Consider the following 22,030-nt stretch of genomic DNA (forward strand, 5'->3'; position numbering starts at 1 on the left):
TGCGAATTGAAAGCATCGGTCGCCACTTTCCTCCCGATGTACACATGTTAGAACCCCCAAAAAGCGAACATACACCTGCCAAAGCAAGCCAAGGCGGTCAACACCTAGATCAAATCCTCTCCTACGCGTTCCTTGGAAAAACACTGGCGCAATCACTCGCCGACACAGATCCGAGCGCGATCTGGCGACCGTGCGCCTCGGCACGAGAGGCAATTCTGTTTCCATTTGTTCGACAGACGACGGGAGACGAAAAAGCGCTAGCGGGGGATGACGGAGGAGGTGAGGAGGGGGAGGGGGTGTAAATCTCACGCAGGGGGGCCCGTGGCAGAGCCCCTAGGATCAAATCCAATTCTGGCAAGATACACATTAAGCCCCGTCACTCACAACGGTGTCCTTGAGATGCGGCGGCGGCGGCTACGAAAACGGGGATCAAGTAGTCAGTTGCCGAGTGGCTGGGAGTGCATATTCATACTTGACTCCTCAATACAGAAAAGTTGGAATTAGGGGAGGGATCTAAAATGGACTTTAAGGAGCCCACCTACCGACAACTTGATTTCATCCCGAACTTGGGAAATTTCTTGGTTGCAGTGGCAAGATAGACAAGACACACAAGACATTGTAGACCTAGTTAAAAAAACTGGAGCCACATAAGGTGTCAGAGGTTGGCGGGTTGTTTTTATGTGGGCCGGACCATTTTAGATATAATAAATATATATATTTTTTATAAATAAGTTAAAATAACTGGATTAAAATCCCTGAATGTTCAGTTTTTTATGGATCTAAAACAATATTTTAGCTTTTCTTATATATCTTAAGATTTTACAAAATTATTTTTAACTAAAACACAGAAAAAAATGATTAAAAAATGACAATTATTGATTTAAAAAGGGGGAAATCATACATACATCATACATCTATACTCTTCATTTGAATTTGATTCTAAAACAGAATGATTTACTTTCCCGGGCCGCACAAAATGATGCGGCGGACCAGATTTGGCCCCCGGGCCGCCACTTTGACACCTGTGCATATAAAATAATGAATTTGCGGCAAAGACGGGATAATCAGGTCAATGGGGGGGGGGGGATGCCACCGCGTAGAGGCGGGGCTTCATTTACATGAAATGCATTTGAAACCCTTTGAAGTTGTTTGTTTTGCTCACCTTGGAAACGCACTATTTCGACTTTTCCTCTGTGGCATGAGCACCCCATAAATATTTATCTACAGGGCCTGTGCTATTCTGGCCCAGTGTTTTGAACATAGCCACTGGAGATTGGACCTATCAGGGACCCACAAAGCGAAAGAACTGGCGGCAGAGGAGGAGGAGGAGGGTAATATTTTTGTGCATGTTCCAAAATGGAAAGTGGTTGCTTTCGCGTGATGTTTAATGCAGAGGCAGCGAGCCGACTTCCAGAGTGCCTTTCCTTTTTTACGAGTCTCCCCACACACCGCCAACTTTCTTAAATGAGCTTTTCAGGCGGTTTTACCCACTTTTTTCCTGCCCTAGGACTTCAAATTAGACTCTTTGCATGCAGGAAAAAAACTCAAATGGACAGGATTTTGATGACGGTCCCTTGGAAATATATTATGTACTTTTATGTTTTAGTGTTAAAATGACAACAACAAAAACAAAACATGGATCTATGTTTGTTCATCCCTGTTTGGCATTTACCAAAATAAATGCAAAAATCCTATTCATCAAATAACCTAAAGATTTTGAAAAATACAACAAAAGTATTAGATTGCTATTGGAAAAAACACACTTATGGAAAAAAAAGATAATACAGTGGTACCTCGAAATACGAACTTAATTAATTCAGGGACTGAAATTGTATGTTGATTTTCTGGTAATTCATATGAACGTTTCCCATAGAAATGAACTAAAAACAAATGAATTTGCTTCAATCAAATAGAGTGCACATATACATCCTAATAATGAATCATTGTCATGATTTATAAAACAGGAACTCACCAGCAGGGGGCGTTTTTCCAGTAGCACACAAGTGACACTTTGGAGCAGGAAGGCCCTGTCACAAAAAATTACAATCAAAAACACTTCAAAGTTGTCATTTGTAAAGGAAAAAAAAGATTTAAAATAAAAATGATTTTAACTTATTTTTTTGTAGATATAGATAAAGATATAATATTTCCCTTTTTATACATTGTTTTTCATTTAAAAGGGCAATAATACATTTGGGGATATATTTTCTGATTTATGTTACAAATGAAAGTGGACAACAGAAAATTGTCTGTTTTATCTATTTCATGTTTAATTTATTAAAAATGAAACAGTAAAAAAATGGAGAAACTATTCCATGTTTTCTATTAAAAAAATGAAATAATGTATTGCTTCAAAGAGGGTACAGGAAATATCCTCTAATCTTTCAATCTGATCAGAAAACATGAAGTTGAGATGATTGAGTTTCACTGGCCGCATAGAGGGATGGGGCCGACCCGCATCTGGCCCGCGAACCGACACTTTGACACCAGTCCATCGAACCCAGCAAGTCACTCACTTTTGTACCTCCTTATTTATTTTTGTGACCACTTTTTCATGTTGACTACTCATCTATGTTGACTGCTTATTTGTTTTCTATATATGATTGAAGATATCAGTTTGTTTGTTGTTGTTATTTGTGCACTTCCCTACTTTTGTTTTTGTAAGGGCAATCAAAGCATTTACTTCAAGAAATAATCATCTGACGCAAGTTGATTGATATTCACGCTCAAATTGTTGCGTTCACCTCGCCAATAAGTCGCAGGTAAAGACGGAACAATAAACAAACAAATAAATAAACACACGAGAGGAGATGAGGCAGCCTGACTTGATTAGCTGCAATTGTTTGTAAAGATGGCCGATGTCTTTCAAACGCCTTCAAGGTGGATCCCCAACAACTCAAGGCCCATTACTTGCTCGTTTAATCCCCATGATGCTACTTTACACTCGCAAAGTGCCTCCGGCTCACAATAACAGACGCCGCATTGGCTCTGGTGGATGATAAAACCTCGATTTCGTCCATTTTTTTGCCGATGTTTACTTTTTGAACGAGATCCTAAAACGGAGATCACGGCGTTTTTTATGGCCAATGCATGGATGCCATCGGCATTTAATTCATAACATTAACTAGTTAAAGGTGATGCAAGTCGCGATCTTTGCAAGTTAGGGAGTAAGGATGATTAGTTTTATTGCAACATTTGCACGAGTTTTGTTTGACTGACCTGTGCGACGAAGGAGCGTTGATTAATTAGCTTATCAGCTGCTTTTGGATGGGATGTGTTTGGAACGGGGTCACAGCGCCACGTCGTGGTAAGAGTGGGAATTGCAACACGCACCAGAAGAGGCCCTTGAAATTGACATCATGCATTTCGCGTCTTAAAATGATGAATGAACCCTATTTTGGGGGAAAATAAGTCTCAAATGCATTGTTATGGCTTTAATTCTACAAATAAAAGCTCTAAAATGAGTTTATTTCAAGAGCTTAATATACAAATAACCAATATAAGTCTAAAATGTTTCCCCCCTCAAAGATGAGAAAAATACCACATTGCCATGTTTAAATTTGTCCATTTTATTTGATATTTTTTTGTTTTTTGTGATTTGACTTGATGAAAACCACTAAATACAAAATGAAATTTCCAACACTAACCCCCCAAAAAATAATATGAATAAAAAAAGGGAGAATTCATTCCAAAATGTGACATTTTTCACACAATTACTGGAATTAAGACACAAAAAAAAAAGCTTTACAGTAAGCTAAAGCAGACAAAATCTTAAAATTGCAAAATAAAAAAGTCAATCTCAAGAATGACCCCCTTTTTTTTTGCAAATATGGTCAGTTTTTGGTCAGTCCACAAAAAAATCCGACTGTTGTACTCAAACCATGTATAAATATACCTACTATATATATCGCAACAAAAATAGACAAACTATTCAGTACAAAAATGATTATAACACCAAATGGAGACCTGGTAATAAAATTCAATAATTTAAAAAGAGGACCATAAGGAATCATTTCATACATAATTGGTCTACATAAGCTTGGCAATAAAACTTTTTGGGGAGTTTTGGGGTGCATTTTTCTTCTGTTCTGCATGGCATATAAATACAAGGTCATATTGGTTAAAATAAGTAAATAAATTAGTCAGTAACTGTACACCATTTACAGTTTGAATACAAAGGCAGACATTTGGTTGAAATGGTAAGATTAAAAACCATAAAAGTACAATAAAACCTTGAAATGTCATGAAGATTTAAAAAAATGCCAAAGACAACAGCGAGTTGTTGTTTGTTTGTTTTTGTTTTCATCCGAGCAGCAAGTTTGGAGTGTTTACATTTAAAAATAGTTGCGACTTGTCAGTCTACATCGCTCAGGTCGCTAACCGGCTCATCCCGTACAATGTTCAAGTGGTTCATGGCGCGCTTGAACGCCACCTGGACCGCCTTACGGATACCCGACGTACGGCCTTCCATCATTTTGATTTTGTCGATGGTTTTGTCCATGCCTAGAGGAACCAGTTTGGATCTGGGGAGCCACTGCCTGGAAAGGACAGCATGTCAAGTCAGACTTGAATTTGTGTCTTTACATTATTAGTCTTATATAGAGTAAAATTTCGGGCAAATATTTATCTTGAGATACGAGTCAAATTTTGACATACGAGCAGACAGCTTAGTGTAAGGTTAGATCACATTTATTTTTGAGTGTCTGCATCGTAATCCAAGTTCATTAAAATTTGTTTATGTTATGTTACGAGCGTGTTGCCGTGCAAAAGTCTGACGTCCCTAGACCCACCCCCATTAGTTCTATTAAACACATTTTAGTACACTGTGTGTTAATAGATGGCGAATTAGAACAAATAAAAATGTTTTTCCAATCCAATATCCTGTTTTTGGTGTTTTTTCCAGAGGGTTGGCACAAATTAATTTATTTTTAGTTCATTTGGGAAACGTTCATCTGAGTTACGAAAAAAATCGACATACGAGTTCAGTTCTGTAACAAATTAAGCTCATATCTCGAGGTACCACTGTATTATTATTATTATTATTATGATGGACACTCACCAGCTGCGTTTGTTGTCAAAGAAGAGCACGAGGTAGAGTTTCTCGTCGGATTTGTACTGCATTGTTTCTCCGATGCGGAGCACGTCCGTGGGGGGCATGGGGATGGACACACCGTTGTGTTGGCATCCAACGCGTGGCATATGAGGGTCGATGATCTGCCGGCGTAAGAATGATATATTGACATCCGTACGAATTTGCAAGCCTGTTACTGTGATGCTGACGAGTTTATGATCAAATATTGAGGAAAAGATAGGAGAAAATCTCATATAAAGGACTCACCAAAGCAGGATAGGAGGGGTAGCCGCTACATTTGGCCCAAACTAGCTTGAGGGGTTCCAGCGCAACTGTTGCAGCACTAGCGGGCATCCAAATATTGCTGTTGCCAACTTCTATGGAAGCGGGAAGCCGGTCAGACGGATGGATGAGATGGAAAAAAGAAAAACACAAGGTAGGAAAAAAATTCACACCCAACGACAGTTATCGCGCTTCGTCGGCCATGTTTAGGAGCTACAAGTCCCACAACAACAACAAAAACAAATGTAATAACCCTTGAAAACATACCTGCAGCGATACGTGCGGCTTTGGCAAAATTGCCATTTTCGATGCAGGCGATCAACTCATTCTTATCATCCACCGTGTTTCTCCGCAACAGGGCAGGTTTCCCCTTCCCGCATTTTGGAAGACTGAGGATGGTTCTGGAGACAAGAAGAGAAAGTCCTGAGGTCTTTTTTCCCCCACAAAAAAAACACGGCTATCCCATTAATTACCCATCTTCTCCTCCTGGTAAGCTGTTGCACGACGACATGGAGGACTCGGAAGCGCAGCGTCTTCGCGGTTCGGCGGCTCTGGCGGGCTGGCCGAGTTCCTTCTCTTCATCTGCGTCCAGGAAGCCTCTCGTTAGACCTGAACGCAAATAAAAAATAAAATGTTTCACCATTGGCTGCCATTGATAGCAATGGATGTCCCATCAATTTTGACTGGGAGGGTTAGCAGTGAATGTTCATGGACTGCAAGGTTTTTCCAGCTTAAAGGATAGGCATTGTTAAAGAGACTAGCTCCGTCTAGTGTTGAAGATGAGAAGTGTAACTGAATGTAAATATTAAATATTTTCACCATCATACATTTTAGTAATATTAAACCACTAGTTATGTGTTACTTTGTAAATAGATGGCAAATTAGAACAAATCAAACATTTTGTCCAATCTAATATCCTGTTTTTGATGTTTTTTCAGCGGCTTGGAACGAATTAATTAGTTTTTAGTTCATTTCAATGGAAAACGTTCATTGAGAATTATGGTCATATCTTGAGTTACCACTGTACAGTTTAATCAAAGCACTACTACTTACCCATGTCAAGTCTTTTAACGGGAGCCTTTCCCTCCACCTCCAACTCTTCCTGGTTCTCCAGAAGCTTCCTCTTTTTACTATGCAACAACGTCTCCAGCCTGGGAATGACCACCGACAAGAAGGATTTGGAAGCCAGTTGCGTCCCGACGCCACCTTCAACTTGCTCCTCGTTCTCTTGGCGCTCGACTAAGTCCCGCCCCTCATCGCCACCGCCCCTTGTCGGTTTGCGGGGGCTCGGAGATTTGGATTTACAAAAGAGAACGGCAGTCCTTCGTCCGACGGGCTCGGCTAGAGTGGACGTGGCGACCACTCTGACGTCGCCGTCAAATAAGGAATCCTGGAGGTTGACGCGGGAGTGGCCGTTTAGACGCGTCCCTTGGAATTTGTGGATTTTCCCGGCCAATCGGTCGTCGCCATCCGGCGTGGCGTCGACGGGTTTGAGAGTGGGGGGTCCGGGGTCCTCGTCGGAGTGGATGAGGGGAGGAATGGCGTCCGAAAGCTCCAGTTTAGGAGGGAGCCATTTATCTGGTGGAGGAGAGAGGAAAAAAATGCTGAATAATGGTAATGGGCGGCTTTGGGGGTGCCGGAGTACCTTCGTCGTCTGTAAAATGGCCGTTGAACTTCCACTTTTCCGTTGGCTTGACGTCACTCTCTGTTGCCGAGCCCATGGAAGAGATGTTGGAGTGATGGTGGGGGTGCTGGAGTCTTCGGAGGCTCATGTCGCTGCGTACGTCGTTGATGGTCTTTTTCAGCAGCTTGATGCGTTTGCTGCGGGAGGGGCTGGACTTCATGGCGCAGGTCAGGTCAAACTTTTCCAAAAGTTGCTGTAGCTGCTTGTCTGGGGGTAAATGTGTTCGGCTGGTGGGCTTGAGTAAGTGATCCACTAAGGGGGAGAGAAGAAAAATATTAAGTATTTTTAGATGGCTATTCAAGCTTTCCAACAGCATTTTGAGGGTCCATTCATTGTTGATCTGGTAATGGTCCAAGTACAGTGGTACCTCGACATACAAGTGCCCCGACATAAGAGTAATTTGAGATATGAGTCAAATTTGAAGCAGATATTTATCTTGAGTTACAAGACACATTTTGATATATGAGCAGACAGCGGATAGCAAGATGCTGCTCAAGAGTACATTCCCCCTTCAAAACCTGTATAATTTTAGTACTATTAAACACTTTAGTATACAATTAAACCACTAGTTATGTGTTACTTTGTTAATAAATGGCGACTTAGTACAAATAAAACTTTTTTTCCAATCCAATATACTGTTTTGGGTGTTTTTCAGAGGGTTGCAACAAATTTATTTGTTTTCAGTTGACATACGAGCTCAGTCCTGGAACGCATTAAGCTCATATCTCAAGGTACCACTGTAAATTTTTAGATCTTTTTTCCTTTTTGTAACTTGAAAAGAATCAACCAATGAGTTAATGCACAAATTTCTTCAAACCATTACCGTCTTCCCATGAAAAAGCCGCCGCCGCCTTCAACTGGGGCGCTTCCTCCAGATGCATCCCACTGGCGGCGTCAAAACCGATCTTCTCGGCGTCTTTCCTGGCCTTACGAATCACGGCCCCTCCCTGATCCCGAAGGCGAATGGCGGCCCGGTAGAAATACGTGTCTTTGGAATTATACTTCAAGCAGTTGTTAACCAGGAGGTCGAAGTCAGTTTCGAACTGATCAAAGTTGCTGTATTCTTGGGCGTCCAAGCGTTGGCGCATGGTGGAGAAGTCCATTGGCCGCTTGATGTGGTCCATGTAGTCTGGTACCTAAAAAGTATGTTCTGTTAAAGTCACGGGTGTCAAAGTGGCGGCCCGCGGGCCAAATCTGGCCCGCCGCATCATTTTGTGCGGCCCGAGAAAGAGAACCATGAGTGCCGACTTTCTGTTTTAGGTTCTAATTAAAATGAAGAGTATATATGTATATTAAATTTCCTGATTTTCCCCCTTTTAAACCAATAATTTAAATTTTTTAATCCATTTTTTCTGTGTTTTTAGTTCAGAAATCATTTTGTAAAATCTAAATATATATATTTATATAAAGCTAAAATAAACAATATATTCAGGGCTTTTAATCCAGTTATTTTAATCTATTCATAAAAAAAACAAAAAATCTAAATATTATATCTAAAATGGTCCGGTCACATAAAATCGAGTTAACATCAATGCAGCCCGTGAACCAACCTGGGTGGAAAACAGAAAATATTTTTATATATTTTTATATTTTACCCTCATGATTTACTTTCCCGGACCACACAAAATGAAGCGGCGGACCAGATTTGGCCCCCGGGCCACCACTTTGACACCAGTGCTCTAAAAAAAATAAAAAATAAAAGTGGTACCTCAGTGATGTCCACTGGCTGGGTAAAAATCCTAGCTTGGTCTTTTAACAGCAGCTGGTCCAAAACGGATCTTAGTAGAATGCTAAAGGGAGTTAGCTGCATCTCCAGAAGGCTCTCTTGGAATTTCAGCTATGACACAGATTGGAAACAAAAATGGTTAAATTGTTTCATTTGTTTTTTTTTTTGTAGAGAATGTCTTTGTGTTACCTCCTCTCTTTTGAGCTTCTCCCTTTTACGAATGAGCTCCAGCAAAAGTCGGGCTCTCTCCAAGTCGTGCCGCAACCGATGCCACTCCTTCAGTTGTTCCTTCAGTTCCCGCGTTTTCTCCTCGGTTTGCTTCTGTGGGTTTTGTTGACAAACAAAATAAGCGGTTGACTTAGCTCCATGATAAAAGTCATGTTTTGGAGGAAAAAGCTGATGACAAACACACAAACCGGCTTGGTGGTCTTCTGGGACTGCGAGCTGGTGTGGAGCCGTCGGATCAATGGGAGCCCGTTTCGGGACTGTCGTTTTAGAGTCCAGTAATTCAGGACCAGCTCCACGAAAGCTTTCTTTTTTTGGACTGATACCTGGTTTAAAATGGTTTGCAACCTGGGGATGACATTGGATAACATTATTGAATAACATAAGGATAATATAAGGACAAATAAGTACTGCTATGTTGTTTTGGTTAGGGCAGAATCGGGTCTATAAAAAAACGGAATATTTTACATTTTTAGATTTTACAAAATGATTTTTTAACCTAAAAACACAGAAAAAAACTTTTAAAAATATAACAATTATTGATTTAAAAGGGGGGAAATCAGGAAATGTAATATCCAACTCTATTCTTCATCAAACTTGCTAACTAACATATCACCCCAACACACCTGTGAGCTGGAAAGGAAGGAACCGTGGTCGGTGTGGGGGTCTCGCTTTCGAAATCTGCCTCCAGTTTCCTCGTCGTCCGCTTCTTCTGCTTCCATTTAGCATCGCCTCTGTCCTTCCCCACTGGGCTGCACAGTCCATTCTTATGTTTGACCTGGTCATAGATGGCCAGTTTCCTCCTGACACATCCAGCAGGCGTATGAGCGCCGCAATATGCCGTCTTTTTAAGCGAAAGTGTTGGCTCACCTGACTCGGTCAGGTCTTTAATTGGCTCCATTTTCATGAAAAGTCCACCTTTCTGGGCACAGCTGACATGGAAGGCAGTGTAGCAGTTAGCTTTGTGGCACTGGATACACGCCCCTACGCCCTTTTCTTTACAAAGATAGCACGTTAGCTTCCAGCGAGCCGGCGGGATGCGATGGACGCCGTCGATGGGCTCGATTAAGGTGGTATTGGCGAAGCCCACCTCGGGAACCCATAGGGCGCAAACTACATGGCCCCAGCGGTTATCGTCTGTTTTTTTCACCGCGCCGCCTTTGCTGGGACAGAGCACGCAAACGGCGGGCTTGGCGGGCGACTGTAGACAGTGTCGGCAAAGCCACTGACCCTCGGGGGAGTACGGGACGCCATAACAGTCCTGATGGACGGCCACCTTGCACAAATCGCAAGAGAGGATGGCGTTACCGTCGTAAAAGTCGCCGTCGGCGCAAACGGCACAAACCGTATCTTGGTCCACGGATGCTTGTCTCTCGCTACCTTTGTCCAAGCCTTCTAGGTACAGTTCTTTCTCGAAGCGGTCCACCAGGAACTCAAAGACGTTGTAGGAAACGTGACTGGCGCCTTCGCTTCGCCGTTTTTCGTTGACTAAATCCAGCCAGGCTAAATCTTCTTCGTCCATGTCGTATTCGGTTTCCTCATCCAGCTCTTCCTCGGTTTTCTCCTCGTATTTATAATAAGAAGAATGACGTTTGGGAACAGCCGGTAAGTTGTACTCCACGGTACGGAATTTGGGTTCCGGGAGTTTTGGACTTGGGGGGACGCTAACGGGTTGTCCGCTTAATTCTTTGGGTGCGGTGATGCCGCCGAGTGCGGCTTTTCTCTTTTCTTGGTTGATTTTTAACCGCACTGACCTCAACAGAACCTGCTGTTGCGGTTTGTCGGCGTTCTCCTTGTTTTTGGCGCGTTCCATCTCCCGCAGGGTGGGGTCGTCGTCCGAGATGACGCCGAGACGGTCGAAAACGCTGAGTCGGTGGATACAGCCGTCCAGTTCGAACTCCACCATGCGTTGCGCTTGGGCGTACGTCAGGATTTGTTTGTTTGGAGACGGCTTGATGGGCGAGGACGGCCTCTCCACAGCCAAAACTCGGTGATTCCGGGCTTTCTTCTTCATCTTGCCACTCTGTTGTCCTGCAGAAAAGATCATGCTACATCAGTGAACTGTTGTTTACTTATCGTTAGGGTTGTGATTTGCAACATGTGGTTAGTAAATGATATATAATATCGGCAATTCCATTTAGTGAAGGGGAAAAATAGATCTTACTGGCCATTAATGTCAACAGTGTACTGAAAAAAAAATCTGGATAAAAGGTTCCATGTGTAATAGTAATGTAACAACGGTTGTCTTTTTAATACATGACAAAGTTTGTCTACTGCTAATGACTACTTAATAGGCATTTAACTATAGTGGAAGTCAGACACTATTGCACACGTTGACTTTTACCCAAGTCTGACACGCAAATAAGCTTTTATTTATAGTATTGTGTATTATCAGTGAGCCACAAGTATCTGATTGGCTCACAATAACATTAGCATGCTAGTTAGCTAGCTAACTACCGCAAAGAGCTGGGAGGCCCTTTAAAACGCAGGCAAACTCAAGAAAATCCACTTTGAGGACATTTTAAACAGAAATGTACATTTAAAATGTATACATATGGTTTATAAAATACAGAGAATAGAGCATAAAAGACAGACCTTCTGTGACTGAACAGTACAAAGCAATGGCAAAAGGGCCTGCTAAGTAGCTCGCTTTCCGGACGCCGAGTTTTCATCCAATTTGACGTTGAATTCAGTTGCTAAAAATCAACATAAATTCGCCTGATGTCTTGACCGGTCCTGGAGATACGATCCATGCAAGAATTGGGATTTAACCGCCTATTCATAATCGTGAGAATGTCTCGATGGTGCAGAACCGTAGCAGCCCGGGACGCCTCACTCTCCCACCCCCCAAGACAACAATGCATTTTCAGCAGACAACTCCCTCCGCACGCACGGCTCGACGCGTGACGCTGGAGGTCATGTTGTTTGCGAGTCGTATTTCACACAAAAGCCCCATCTGGCACGCAATCTTTTGACGACGCTACATACACACACTGCAACTAACCAGAGAAAAAAACAAAGCGAGTATAACATGGGGACACCACCACTGGGGTGAGTTTACTTCCCATCAGTTCCTCGGTCATTTCACATAGTGTTCTCCCTTTGGTGCAAATTTGACACCGGGGCGGGTTGGTTTGTTTATTTATTCCTAAAGAAAAACATTTCCAACTTTTAGAACCCTTTCCTAACTCACATACAGCAAAAAACAAACCCTTTCCAATTCAACTTTCCATTCTACAAACGTATTCCCGAAATGAAACGTTAATGGCGAATACTCCTTGAGTGACAGTGAACGCAACACACGTTGAATTGAATGAACGGAAGCTCTTCCAGGTCTTTGATTTGACGTCAGGTAAGTGTTATTTTATGTATTTATCGACACGCTGAAATGAAATTTGGACGAACATCTAAGCGTTGACGTTTGCCAAATATCCATACATCACCCTCCTCCCCTTTTCCCAATTTCTAAAGCGCGCTGGTGACATCATTAAAACCCGTTCCTTCCGTCCGACGCTGCGTGGAGCTGCTTCGGCCGAACGTGCAAGACAAAAGCGACCAAGTGGAGCACACGGTTCGGATCCATCAAATGCGACGGACCGATCGCTTATGGGTCCAAACGAAGTGGCACCACTTTACAGTAAGTCGTCGATTCGAGACGAAACTATGCGTGGATTCTTGCTTTAATCGTGGTCACGATAGTCGTTAATGGGGGGGAAACCGGTCCGATGTGCGTTGGTTCGACTAGTCACTAGGTTCGGCCTAGCTACTTTCTATTCATCTTTCCTCTTATTTTGCTACCCTAACAAATCAAGATGTATGAATAAACCCTCATAGAAGCCAAGTTTTAGTTCATCTTTACTTACAACTGGGACGTAATAATGTTATACGCAATTGTTTGTTTTGGTGAGTGTTTTAGACTGAAGGCCAACCTACTTAGCTTAGGCTAGGCACCATGTTTACTGTTGGTGTGTCGCAACTGCCTGGTTGTTATTACAGCGTTATATGCCATATAGTAACATGTATATCTCGATCGCTTTAAGTGTGCGTGTGTATTTGTGTAATGTAGTTACATTTGTTTTTTAAGGATAGTTATAGTGGGCATATTATTGTTATTCTTTCGGATTTAAGGCAAACCCGGAAAAGCTTGCTGTCAGTTTACATCGCTCCTTTCATGCTTTGATCACAATTAGATCGCCTTTTTTAGCCACATCATGCAAATATTAATATTACAAGACTAATGTATGATGTATATAATGGTAGTATTGCAGCATAATACTTGTTTATTTAGACTTTTTTTATTTTGTACTACTATGTCCTATTGGCTGTTTTTTTAAATGTCTTAACAATTTTGAAATGTTTAGATTACTTTGAACCAAAATCCAAGATTTATTTATGCGAATGATATTTCTGTTATTTATAAGCCTGATGGGCTGATACACTGCTATAAATTAAAGTATTCAACAATACATATCTTAACTGATTCTGGTAATATGGTGTATTTTTAACGAACCTGTTCCTGTTTTGTTTAATTTTTCAAAAATATGTTTCAAAACTATATAGGAAGTACATTAATATAATCTGTAATGGTTAGTACACATTAATAATGTGACAATACTATGCCGTATGTATTTTGAGATTGTCAGATAATAGCAGTTGTCTCATTAAGACATGATTGTGATTATGTTGCCAGATAATGAGTATCCAGTAATTTAGTGTAAAAAAATATATATTCCAAAAATCTGTAACATTTAAAACTATTTCAACTTTTTTTTCCCTCTAGGGCCACTGAGCCGGTATTTTGTAGTTCATTTGAACTTGTTTCTGATGGGCTTCTCTTGGCCTAACTTGCAGTATGTTAGTCTTCCTCAAAAGATTTCATTGTGCGCACATGATTCCGCAATCGATTGCACATCATGTCAAACGTGTCATGTCCCTCAGCAGTTAAGTGTTGCGTAAGAGGACAGGAAATGAATTAGCTGCTCACCAACTGCGACTTTAAAGTGGCAAGAGAAGAGAATCGGATCCAAGCGGGGGTCGCTTGGGTGGTGACTATGAACACGCATTTTAGATATAATATTTAGATATTATTTTTTAATAAATGGATTAAAAGAACTGGATTAAAAGCCCTGAATATTCCATTTTTATAGATCTAAAACAATGTTTATTTTAGCTTTTTTAATATATTTTTAGATTTTACAAAATAATTTTTGAACTAAAGACTGAAAAAATTTGAATGTGGTCCTAAAACAGAAAGAGAACTTTCTCGGGCCACACAAAATGATGCAGCGGGCCAGATTTGGCCCCCGGGCCGCCACTTTGACACATGCATTAGTGCATGCAGCAAGATGATATACGCCACACATTACCAAGTGATTTGTCAATATGGACTCTGACCTTGTTTCTCTTTTGTCCAGGTTGTGTGCGGAGAAGTGGAACCATTTGGGTCGTAAATGGAGAGGGACAAACTGGCAACCCGTGACCTGGACGACCGCCACCGCCGTACACCCGCGTGAGATCCTTTACGTTTGACAAGGCAGACCTGACGATCAAGGCAAAAAACCCATTAGAAACTTTTGGGCCGTCGCCGCCATGAACGGCGATGAAGAGGGATCTCGCGCGGGCGAAGATTCCCTCGACGTTTCTTTGGACAAAAGACGAGAGGCCAGAGGAACTTGCCTGAAAATCGAAGGTCAGGATGGATACGTTTTTAAATCCTACAGCATGAAGCCACACCAGATGGTGGATGAAAACGCCAAGACCTCAGAAACACTGGATAGCCATCTTTCTTCTCAGGGTGACAAACAGTCAGACTGCAACACTGAAAAAGACAAGGATTCGTCAGCGGATGACGACGTAAAATATGAACCGAACCGGCACATCAAAGACGAAAGTCTCGATACGAACGATCTGGATGACGAAACGCAAGATTTTGAAAGACTAGCATTCGGTAGCTCTTTCGGTCCTTTCTTAAATCGGGATGGAGATGATTATAGTAATTTATTAAACGGCTACACCAGCACACTCTACGACGTAGCCATGGACGCTGTCACTCAAAGCCTTTTGGCGTCAATGAGAAATCAAAGCAACCCAAGGAAAAAATCTCCTGCCTGGAATCATTTCTGCATATCACCTAGGGATAATACCAAAGCCATTTGTTTATACTGCATGAAAGAGTTTAGCCGAGGGAAAAACGAAAAAGACCTGAGTACTAGTTGTTTAATGAGACATGTACGAAGGGCTCACCCGACTATGCTTTTCCAAGATGGCGCCGATTCGCCTTCGCCAAATCTGAGCTCTTTGGCTTCATCCTTGATTAGCCCTCCTCCAAATTCACCCCAAAATGGCGACCTGAATAGTCTACCATACCCGGGCTCCAAAAACACTTCGCCGTCCACTTCCTCGGCGGAAAATTCCGATATGTCGTCCAAAGAAGCCTCGTCCAAAGTGGAACCAAAACTGGAAGCGTTCACTCACTCGGATAGCCTTTACGGGGCGCCCGAATCGTCGCACTCCGGCGAGAATAACCAGGATGAGATCTCGGTTTTTCGCGGTAACGCCAAGGGCTCCAATTCCCGCCGCAGATCGGCTGTCTGGAAGCATTTCTACCTTTCGCCGATGGATAATTCCAAAGCGGTATGCGTCCACTGTATGAACGAATTCAGCAGGGGGAAAAACGGGAAAGATCTCGGGACTAGTTGTCTTATTCGACACATGTGGAGGGCTCACAAAGAAGTCGTCATTGAGGAAAACGGACTAGGCAATCATATACCACCACCTTACTCCAACTCGCCATCACTGTTACCCCGTACATTGTTACGGGACCCCCTAGGCATCAAAAAAGAATCCCCCCCACTCCCATCTTCGCCAGAAACTACAACCGATGAACTAACATCCACCGCGGTAGAAAAGATGGACATCAAAGTAGAACCTGAACAAGAGTCCTCGCTCAATTTCCCCTTTGGCGCTCACGGAGAAGACACGCCCTCCACGTCCTCGCCGTGTGATACCAACGAAGTCCCAGGCCCTGAACAGAATCATGTGATTTTTGAACAAAACAGGAAGATCATGAAACGGGTTAAGTCAGAAGTCTGGCAACATTTTATCGTGTCGCCGGTCGACCAGTTAAAAGCACTGTGTAGGTACTGTCCCTGTGTGATTAGTCGAGGGAAACGGGGGGATTTTGGTACCAGTTGTCTAATGAGACACCTCATGAGGCGCCACCCGGATGTCCTCCAGAACCAAAAACTCTGCGACGACAAGGAGCCGTCCCCACCTTACGTCGACGTGGCGCCAGAAGTGGTTTTGGCCAAAGAGAGCGAAAGAGCAGCTGGTAAGAAAACAGTTTTCAGCAAGAAGACCTCCAAATTGTGGAACCATTTCTCCATATCGCCAGCCGACCCCACTAAGGTAGTGTGTTTGCACTGTAGCCGAACCATCAGCCGAGGCAAAAAGACCACCAACCTAGGCACTAGTTGCCTCTTCAGGCACATGCAGAGATTTCACGGGCAATTTCTGGAAAGCCCCAACGTTAACTCAGGTGACGAACCGTCCACCAGGATTCGCATTAAGCAAGAACCACTGGACGTCTCCGTCTACACAACGGAAGAAAATCACGGTATATTCGAACAGAACCACCCAGTCGCCCAAAACATTACCAAACTTCTCGCCGAAATGCTCGCACTGGATCTTCAGCCATCGTCCGTGGCGGAAAACGCCGGACTCAGTCGACTCTTGGAGTACTTCCAGCCTCGGTATAGGCCGCCGCCCTCTTCGTACTTCACCGGCACTGCCATTCCAGAGATGTATGAAAGGGTGAGGGACGTGGTGCTGACCCACCTGAAAGAAGCAGAAGGTGGAGTGGTCCATTTCACTACCAGCATTTGGGTCAGCAGCCAGACTAAGGACTACCTGACCCTGACGGCTCACTGGGCTACATACGAGTCCAACATTAGACCCCGTGGTCAGGACTTCCACTGTTCAGCTCTCCTCAGCGTCTCGCAGATAGACTGCCATCAAGATATGCACGATATCCCAAAACAGCTTGAGTACCTGTGGGATTCTTGGATTACCTCACCTGGACTAAAGAGGGGCTTCACAGTCACTGACAACACCACCATCCGGAACAATCTGGAAGACCACGGCCACGTGACCGTCCAATGTTTCGGCCACACCATCGATCTCATTGTCGGTGAAGCCATTAAGAGCCAGAGGATGGTTCAAAATCTCTTGAGTACTGCAAGGAAGATCTGTGAACGGGTTCAGCGTTCAACCAAAGCTAAGGAAAAACTGACAGAACTCCAACGAGACCACAGACTACCGGAAAACCGGCTTGTTCAGGATATCCCTTCCAAATGGAGGACCTCTTTACTCATGCTGGAGCGGCTGGTGGAGCAAAAGAAAGCCGTTGACGAGCTGTCAATCGAGTGTCATTTCAGGGAAATCATCAGCTGCGACCAGTGGGAGGTTATACGCTCTGTCTGCAACGCCCTCAAACCTTTCGAAGTGGCCCATCGGGAAATACGCAACCGCACCGCCACGCTGGGACAAGTCATCCCGTTGATTCACATCCTCAATCGAAAAATCGACCTGCTCTTCGACGAAACGGTAGGCATCGACAACATGCTGATGTCTCTGAAAGAAGCCACAGTCAACGGGATGTCCGCCACCCTTGCCGAGCCACGCTTTACCTGGGCCACCATGTTGGATCCCCGTTACAAGACGTCCTTATTCACTGAAGAAGAAGCAGAGCGCTGTAAGCAAGACTTGATCCAAGAACTGGAACTCTTCTCTTCTACCTCCAATGGAACGTCGTCCCCGCAATTCGCCAACACCACCAACGAAGACGACAACATCTGGTCTCTGGTAGCAGATTTAAGACAAAAAGCCCAAACGCAAAAACCAAAATCCTCTGAATTAGCCGTACTGGAATACCTGGAGGAGGACATTTTGGATCAAAGCTGTGACCCGTTGGATTACTGGAACTTGAAAAAGTTCCTGTGGCCAGAGTTAGCCAAAGTAGCCGCCCGCTACGTGGGCTGTCCTCCGAGTATCGTCCCGGCTGAAGCGTTGTTCAACACGGCGGGGGCTAATGGCGCCCTCAACCATCCGAGGCCTTCCCTGGAAAACATGGAGGGTCTTCTCTTCCTCAAAGTCAACCTCCCGCTGGTTTATTTTCAGTACTGATGAAAAGTTACACTTGAAAAATTAAAAAAAAAAAGCCCTTTATTTGACAGAGGACCAAGAGATATTAGCTGTGAATTTAGGGGTGTTCCTTGACTTCAGGTTTATTATTATTATGATGTTTTATTATTATTGTATGGCAACACGTATACACTGTTTTTTCCAATGCTGCAGCCAGTTTTTTGGGGGGGTGATTGATCGTGTGTACTACTGTTTAAACACTTTAAAAAGTTTTTACAAGTCTCAAAAAAATGAGGCATATCAGGGCGGGAGGGGATTTTTAGCTGTAGGGATTTGTGTGTTTTCTTTAATAATTGTGCTTTTTCTATTGTTTTTATTTTTTTCCCTCGAACTCTCTCTCCTTGTGCCTTATCCGAATCTACTTCAGGTAAAAAAAAATGCTGTAAATATCTTAATCTGCATCAGGATAGAGTTGAAATATTCTCTCAAAACTGATGTCGAGTTTTCTTAATGGCCCAAAAAATAAATGCTGTGACTGAAAGATGTTTTTAAGTTAATGTTATTTAATTATTGTTGTGAAATTGTGGATTATGGTACTGATGTTTAGAGATTCACTTTGGGTTTTTTTTACTGTAAAATATTTCTGTATTTTCAGGTTGAATACATTTTCTCGTAAGCACAATTTAGGGATTAATTTATGGGATGGAACAAAGAAATGTTCTGTACATTTTATAATAAAAGTTTGACTTGATTTGATAAATGTTTCAACTGGAAGCACCCAAAATGTGGCTTTTTTTCCCTTTTTTTAATAAAGGTTTTCTTGACTGTACACAAGCGCATATTTTCTTTTAGTATAAATTTCTATACAATTAATGCATGTACAAAAAAAGGCAAAAAAATACCTATAATGACTGCAAATTTGAGTCAATGGCATAATACATTATAAATGCCAATGTATTTAAGGTAGCACTCATTTCAATTGCAATGATAAATTCAATTAACATTAACTAAGTGGAAATGAGTTCAATATTAATATGAATTTAATTAATATTCAGAATTTTTTGATAAAAGTATTCATCTTTTATGGTCACCTGAACGTGATCCTCTGCATAAGTACAACTTTACTTGCCAAACGTACCCTAAACGGAGGGAAGTTAAACACTTGAAGAGCCAGACCATCGTATCCTGGGACAACCGCTAGGGGGCGATGAGTGTCCCGAAGAAGCTCCACATTGGTGGCGTTAGCTTCCATCAGAAGATGCGAGAACATTTTCATCTCTGGACTCGTGGGATGCAAATCTTCTCTTTTGTCGTATCTGTTTAGGAACAAAACGGGTAGTTTGGGGTTTAACCCTATTTTACGAAGAATTAGTTTTTAGTTCATTTCAATGGTTAACATTTGTTTGAGTAATGAAAAAAAAAAAAAATCGACATACGAGCTCAGTCCTGGAACAAATTAAGCTCTTATCTCGAGGTACCACTGTACGTCTAAACCAGTGGTGTCAAACATAAGGCCCGCGGGCCGGATCCGGCCCGTCTGGTGGTTTGGTCCGGCCCGGGGAAGAAAGATGCATTGTTTAAAAAAAAATGAATTTTCTTTAAAATATGTAGTTCTTGTATTATCCGCTAGGGGACGCTGTGTTTTAGTACGTGCAGACAACATGAATGGACATTTATTTATCTTCTTATGTTATTCTCTTATTCATAATATAAAAGGAAAATTCTGTTAATAAACATTTTGATAATTTACTCATTCTTTGCACTAATTTCCACCTGGTCTAAATATTGTCAATGTAACTGAAGAAAAAAAATGCATAAAATAGAAATTAAAGCCAAACCTCCAGTGAGAGTGCTCCTCCAAAAAGCGAGACACTCCAGTTTGGGCAGCATAGTTGTCAATGTGAACAAAAACGTCTATAAAAAAAAAGAGCTTTGTGTTCAAATACTGTCAACTCTCAAAACTGCCAATTATCAGCAATGTCAATGTTCATCTTACCTGCTGTATCTGGCAACAAACGGTGTAGTTCCCGCATCCCACGGCCTCCTGGGTAATTGTGATGTGAAATGTAGAGACAAACACCCGAATAAGCCGCGTTGACCAACAGCTGGCCCACCACAAGAAGTGAACCTAGTTTATACATCCAGGATTTCTGGTAGTTGTTCAAACTACAAACAAATAAATAAATATTAGTAAAAATTATTAGTTAAGATATGCAAATTGTTTACGTACATTAAACAGCAGCCACGAGCAGCAACCAAAGTGAGGATGGGAAAAATATAGATGATGAAACGTAGTTCTTTGTGAGGCAGCAGTGAGTAGATTAAGACAAATGTGACCGAGGGTAGTAGGAGGAGCCTCATTCGGCGATCCAGAAGACCCACGGGGACGAATGGTAGCGTGCATCCGAGGCCACGTGGTAAAGCCGAGTAGAAGTACCAGAAAAAAGGTGAGGTTTGGAGAAGGAGTTAAAAGGAATACTGGTTCAAAATATTCAAAATGGAAAAAAATAAGTCTATTAAAAGGATATTCCCCAGTTGGAACTTTTGTTGAGAATAGTGTTGTACCATAACACTTGACCTTCTGGCCACAAAGGCTTCCTCCAAAAGAATGAATCAATGGTTACAGTCAGGGCTGGAAAATATCCAAAAATCAAGAAATGCATGCAGAAAACACAAATGTTGTTCTTTTTTTCACTTACTCAAGGAGAGCAATCCAGCTGGAATTGCGTAGTAAAGAAGTTTTGTTATGCTAAGCTGTCTGCTCAATAGAGACATCAGCAACATGATACCCAGGAAGATACAGAGCTCCGATCGGAATACGATGATGACGAAGGCGGAGAGGTAGATGAAGCTGCGGTGATTGAGGGACATCCAAGAGGTGAACGCAAGAAGGGCTGAGAAAAAAAATTCAAAAGTACAACAAAAAAAACATGTTAAAATCGAAAAATGATGCTTTCGTTCGACTACATGTCTCAAAATAATGTGTACATGGCATTTCTATTTACACTTTGTACCCTCTAATTCAGACCTTCATTTTTTTACCTACCTAGCGGTAGTGCAAACACATTAGGTAGCATCCTAGTACTGTAGAACATGAAGTGAAACTGCGTCACACACATGAGGCAGAAGAGAAGCGCCACCGTAGAGCCGAATTGCCTCCTGGCCTCTCGCTGCAGGCGCCAAAGTGCGATGATCACAAACGCTCCCAGAGAAGCTCGGACTGGAAAAGAAGTGAAGAAGAACATGGTCAACCTCAGTTTTTTGGCTAATGACAATAAAGATAGTTACCGATGAGCTGTGTGGAGAACTTTGACACGTCCAGTAAAGAAGTTAGAAAGACGACAGGGGAGGAAATTATGCTGATGAATAGGGGGCCAATGAAGGTTCGTGGAACCACACCAGGGAACTCATGATGGTCATACTAAAAGAAAACATAAGGAATAATGTTTCATATTTCCAAAGACATTAAAAAACGCTATTTTTCCAGCATTTACATGACAATTTTACCATCTCTTGGGTAGGTTTTAACTACAGTATTTACTGAGTAGTCCAGTTAGAACAGCAGCAAAACAATGACTTTTGTGTACATTATAAGCCTAGCATGTTAGTTTTCTCGGCTGCCTACCTTGTCAAATTGAAATTTGTGATAGAGGAGGTCGTGGGTAGCTTGCAAGTTGAAGCTTTCTTCGACTTTAGTGAACGGGCAGATTAATAAGTGTAACAGACAGACGCACATAAATAAAAACAGGAGTCGAAGCTCGACATGGTGATGTTTATCCGCCATGATTAATGGAGGATGTACACTACTACCGGTTGAAACTGGACGTGACCTACAATACACGTCTTTTTGTAAGTGGAATATTTTAAATTATTTTAAATATCATTTTACTTTGCAGCACGG

The 22,030-nt window shown here is 42.3% G+C and overlaps 3 protein-coding genes and 2 long non-coding RNA genes across 6 annotated transcripts in view; 2 read left to right on the forward strand and 3 right to left on the reverse strand.

Moving 5' to 3' along the window:
* The window catches only part of LOC144181378 (uncharacterized), a 100,112-nt gene extending 98,081 nt beyond the window's left edge, over positions 1-2,031 (reverse strand). Inside the window, exon 1 of the long non-coding RNA XR_013324667.1 lies at positions 1,973-2,031. This is a non-coding gene — a long non-coding RNA (uncharacterized LOC144181378). The remainder of the gene's footprint in view (positions 1-1,972) is intronic.
* LOC144181381 (uncharacterized) lies at positions 1,186-5,995 on the forward strand. The gene is made up of 2 exons (XR_013324668.1): positions 1,186-1,331; positions 5,712-5,995. It is a non-coding gene; the product is annotated as an uncharacterized LOC144181381 (long non-coding RNA).
* brd1a (bromodomain containing 1a) lies at positions 3,668-12,273 on the reverse strand. The gene is made up of 13 exons (XM_077709800.1): positions 11,584-12,273; positions 9,615-11,019; positions 9,180-9,336; positions 8,953-9,084; positions 8,746-8,874; positions 7,861-8,173; positions 6,999-7,289; positions 6,407-6,931; positions 5,827-5,962; positions 5,621-5,754; positions 5,339-5,448; positions 5,060-5,214; positions 3,668-4,538 (listed from the first exon to the last, which is right to left on the reverse strand). The coding sequence occupies exons 2-13, from the start codon at positions 11,000-11,002 to the stop codon at positions 4,355-4,357; spliced, it is 3,654 nt and encodes a 1,217-aa protein (XP_077565926.1). The 5' UTR covers positions 11,003-11,019; positions 11,584-12,273; the 3' UTR covers positions 3,668-4,354.
* zbed4 (zinc finger, BED-type containing 4) lies at positions 11,968-18,982 on the forward strand. Of its 2 annotated transcripts, XM_077709792.1 has the most exons (3): positions 11,968-12,340; positions 12,460-12,625; positions 14,403-18,982. In XM_077709792.1, exon 3 carries the CDS (start codon positions 14,578-14,580, stop codon positions 18,169-18,171), a length of 3,594 nt encoding a protein of 1,197 aa, XP_077565918.1. In that variant the 5' UTR covers positions 11,968-12,340; positions 12,460-12,625; positions 14,403-14,577; the 3' UTR covers positions 18,172-18,982. The 2 variants fall into 2 exon arrangements, with proteins under 2 accessions (XP_077565918.1, XP_077565919.1); XM_077709793.1 differs by lacking the exon at positions 11,968-12,340 and having other exon boundaries at positions 12,401-12,625.
* On the reverse strand, positions 18,916-22,029 carry alg12 (ALG12 alpha-1,6-mannosyltransferase). The gene is made up of 9 exons (XM_077709797.1): positions 21,755-22,029; positions 21,418-21,550; positions 21,176-21,349; positions 20,829-21,023; positions 20,657-20,761; positions 20,360-20,582; positions 20,126-20,295; positions 19,968-20,043; positions 18,916-19,445 (listed from the first exon to the last, which is right to left on the reverse strand). The coding sequence occupies exons 1-9, from the start codon at positions 21,911-21,913 to the stop codon at positions 19,217-19,219; spliced, it is 1,464 nt and encodes a 487-aa protein (XP_077565923.1). The 5' UTR covers positions 21,914-22,029; the 3' UTR covers positions 18,916-19,216.
* Between the last annotated feature and the right edge of the window lies 1 nt (position 22,030).

The sequence above is a fragment of the Stigmatopora nigra genome, chromosome 23 (assembly GCF_051989575.1).
Source record: "Stigmatopora nigra isolate UIUO_SnigA chromosome 23, RoL_Snig_1.1, whole genome shotgun sequence".
Taxonomy (NCBI): domain Eukaryota; kingdom Metazoa; phylum Chordata; class Actinopteri; order Syngnathiformes; family Syngnathidae; genus Stigmatopora; species Stigmatopora nigra.

What these genes read in the sequence shown, in the direction of transcription:
- brd1a (XM_077709800.1), bottom strand. Translation starts at nt 11,002, where the DNA reads ATGAAGAAGAAAGCCCGGAATCACCGAGTTTTGGCTGTGGAGAGGCCG. An exon ending in CCCAGAAGACCACCAAGCCG is followed by an intron (nt 9,085 to 9,179) that starts GTTTGTGTGTTT and finishes CAAAACCCACAG; the next exon opens with AAGCAAACCGAGGAGAAAAC. An exon ending in AGCCGCACGTATCGCTGCAG is followed by an intron (nt 5,449 to 5,620) that starts GTATGTTTTCAA and finishes CCGCTTCCATAG; the next exon opens with AAGTTGGCAACAGCAATATT.
- zbed4 (XM_077709792.1), top strand. Translation starts at nt 14,578, where the DNA reads ATGAACGGCGATGAAGAGGGATCTCGCGCGGGCGAAGATTCCCTCGAC.
- alg12 (XM_077709797.1), bottom strand. Translation starts at nt 21,913, where the DNA reads ATGGCGGATAAACATCACCATGTCGAGCTTCGACTCCTGTTTTTATTT. An exon ending in GTTCTCCACACAGCTCATCG is followed by an intron (nt 21,350 to 21,417) that starts GTAACTATCTTT and finishes CTTCTTTTCCAG; the next exon opens with TCCGAGCTTCTCTGGGAGCG. An exon ending in TGTGTTTGCACTACCGCTAG is followed by an intron (nt 21,024 to 21,175) that starts GTAGGTAAAAAA and finishes TTTTTTTCTCAG; the next exon opens with CCCTTCTTGCGTTCACCTCT.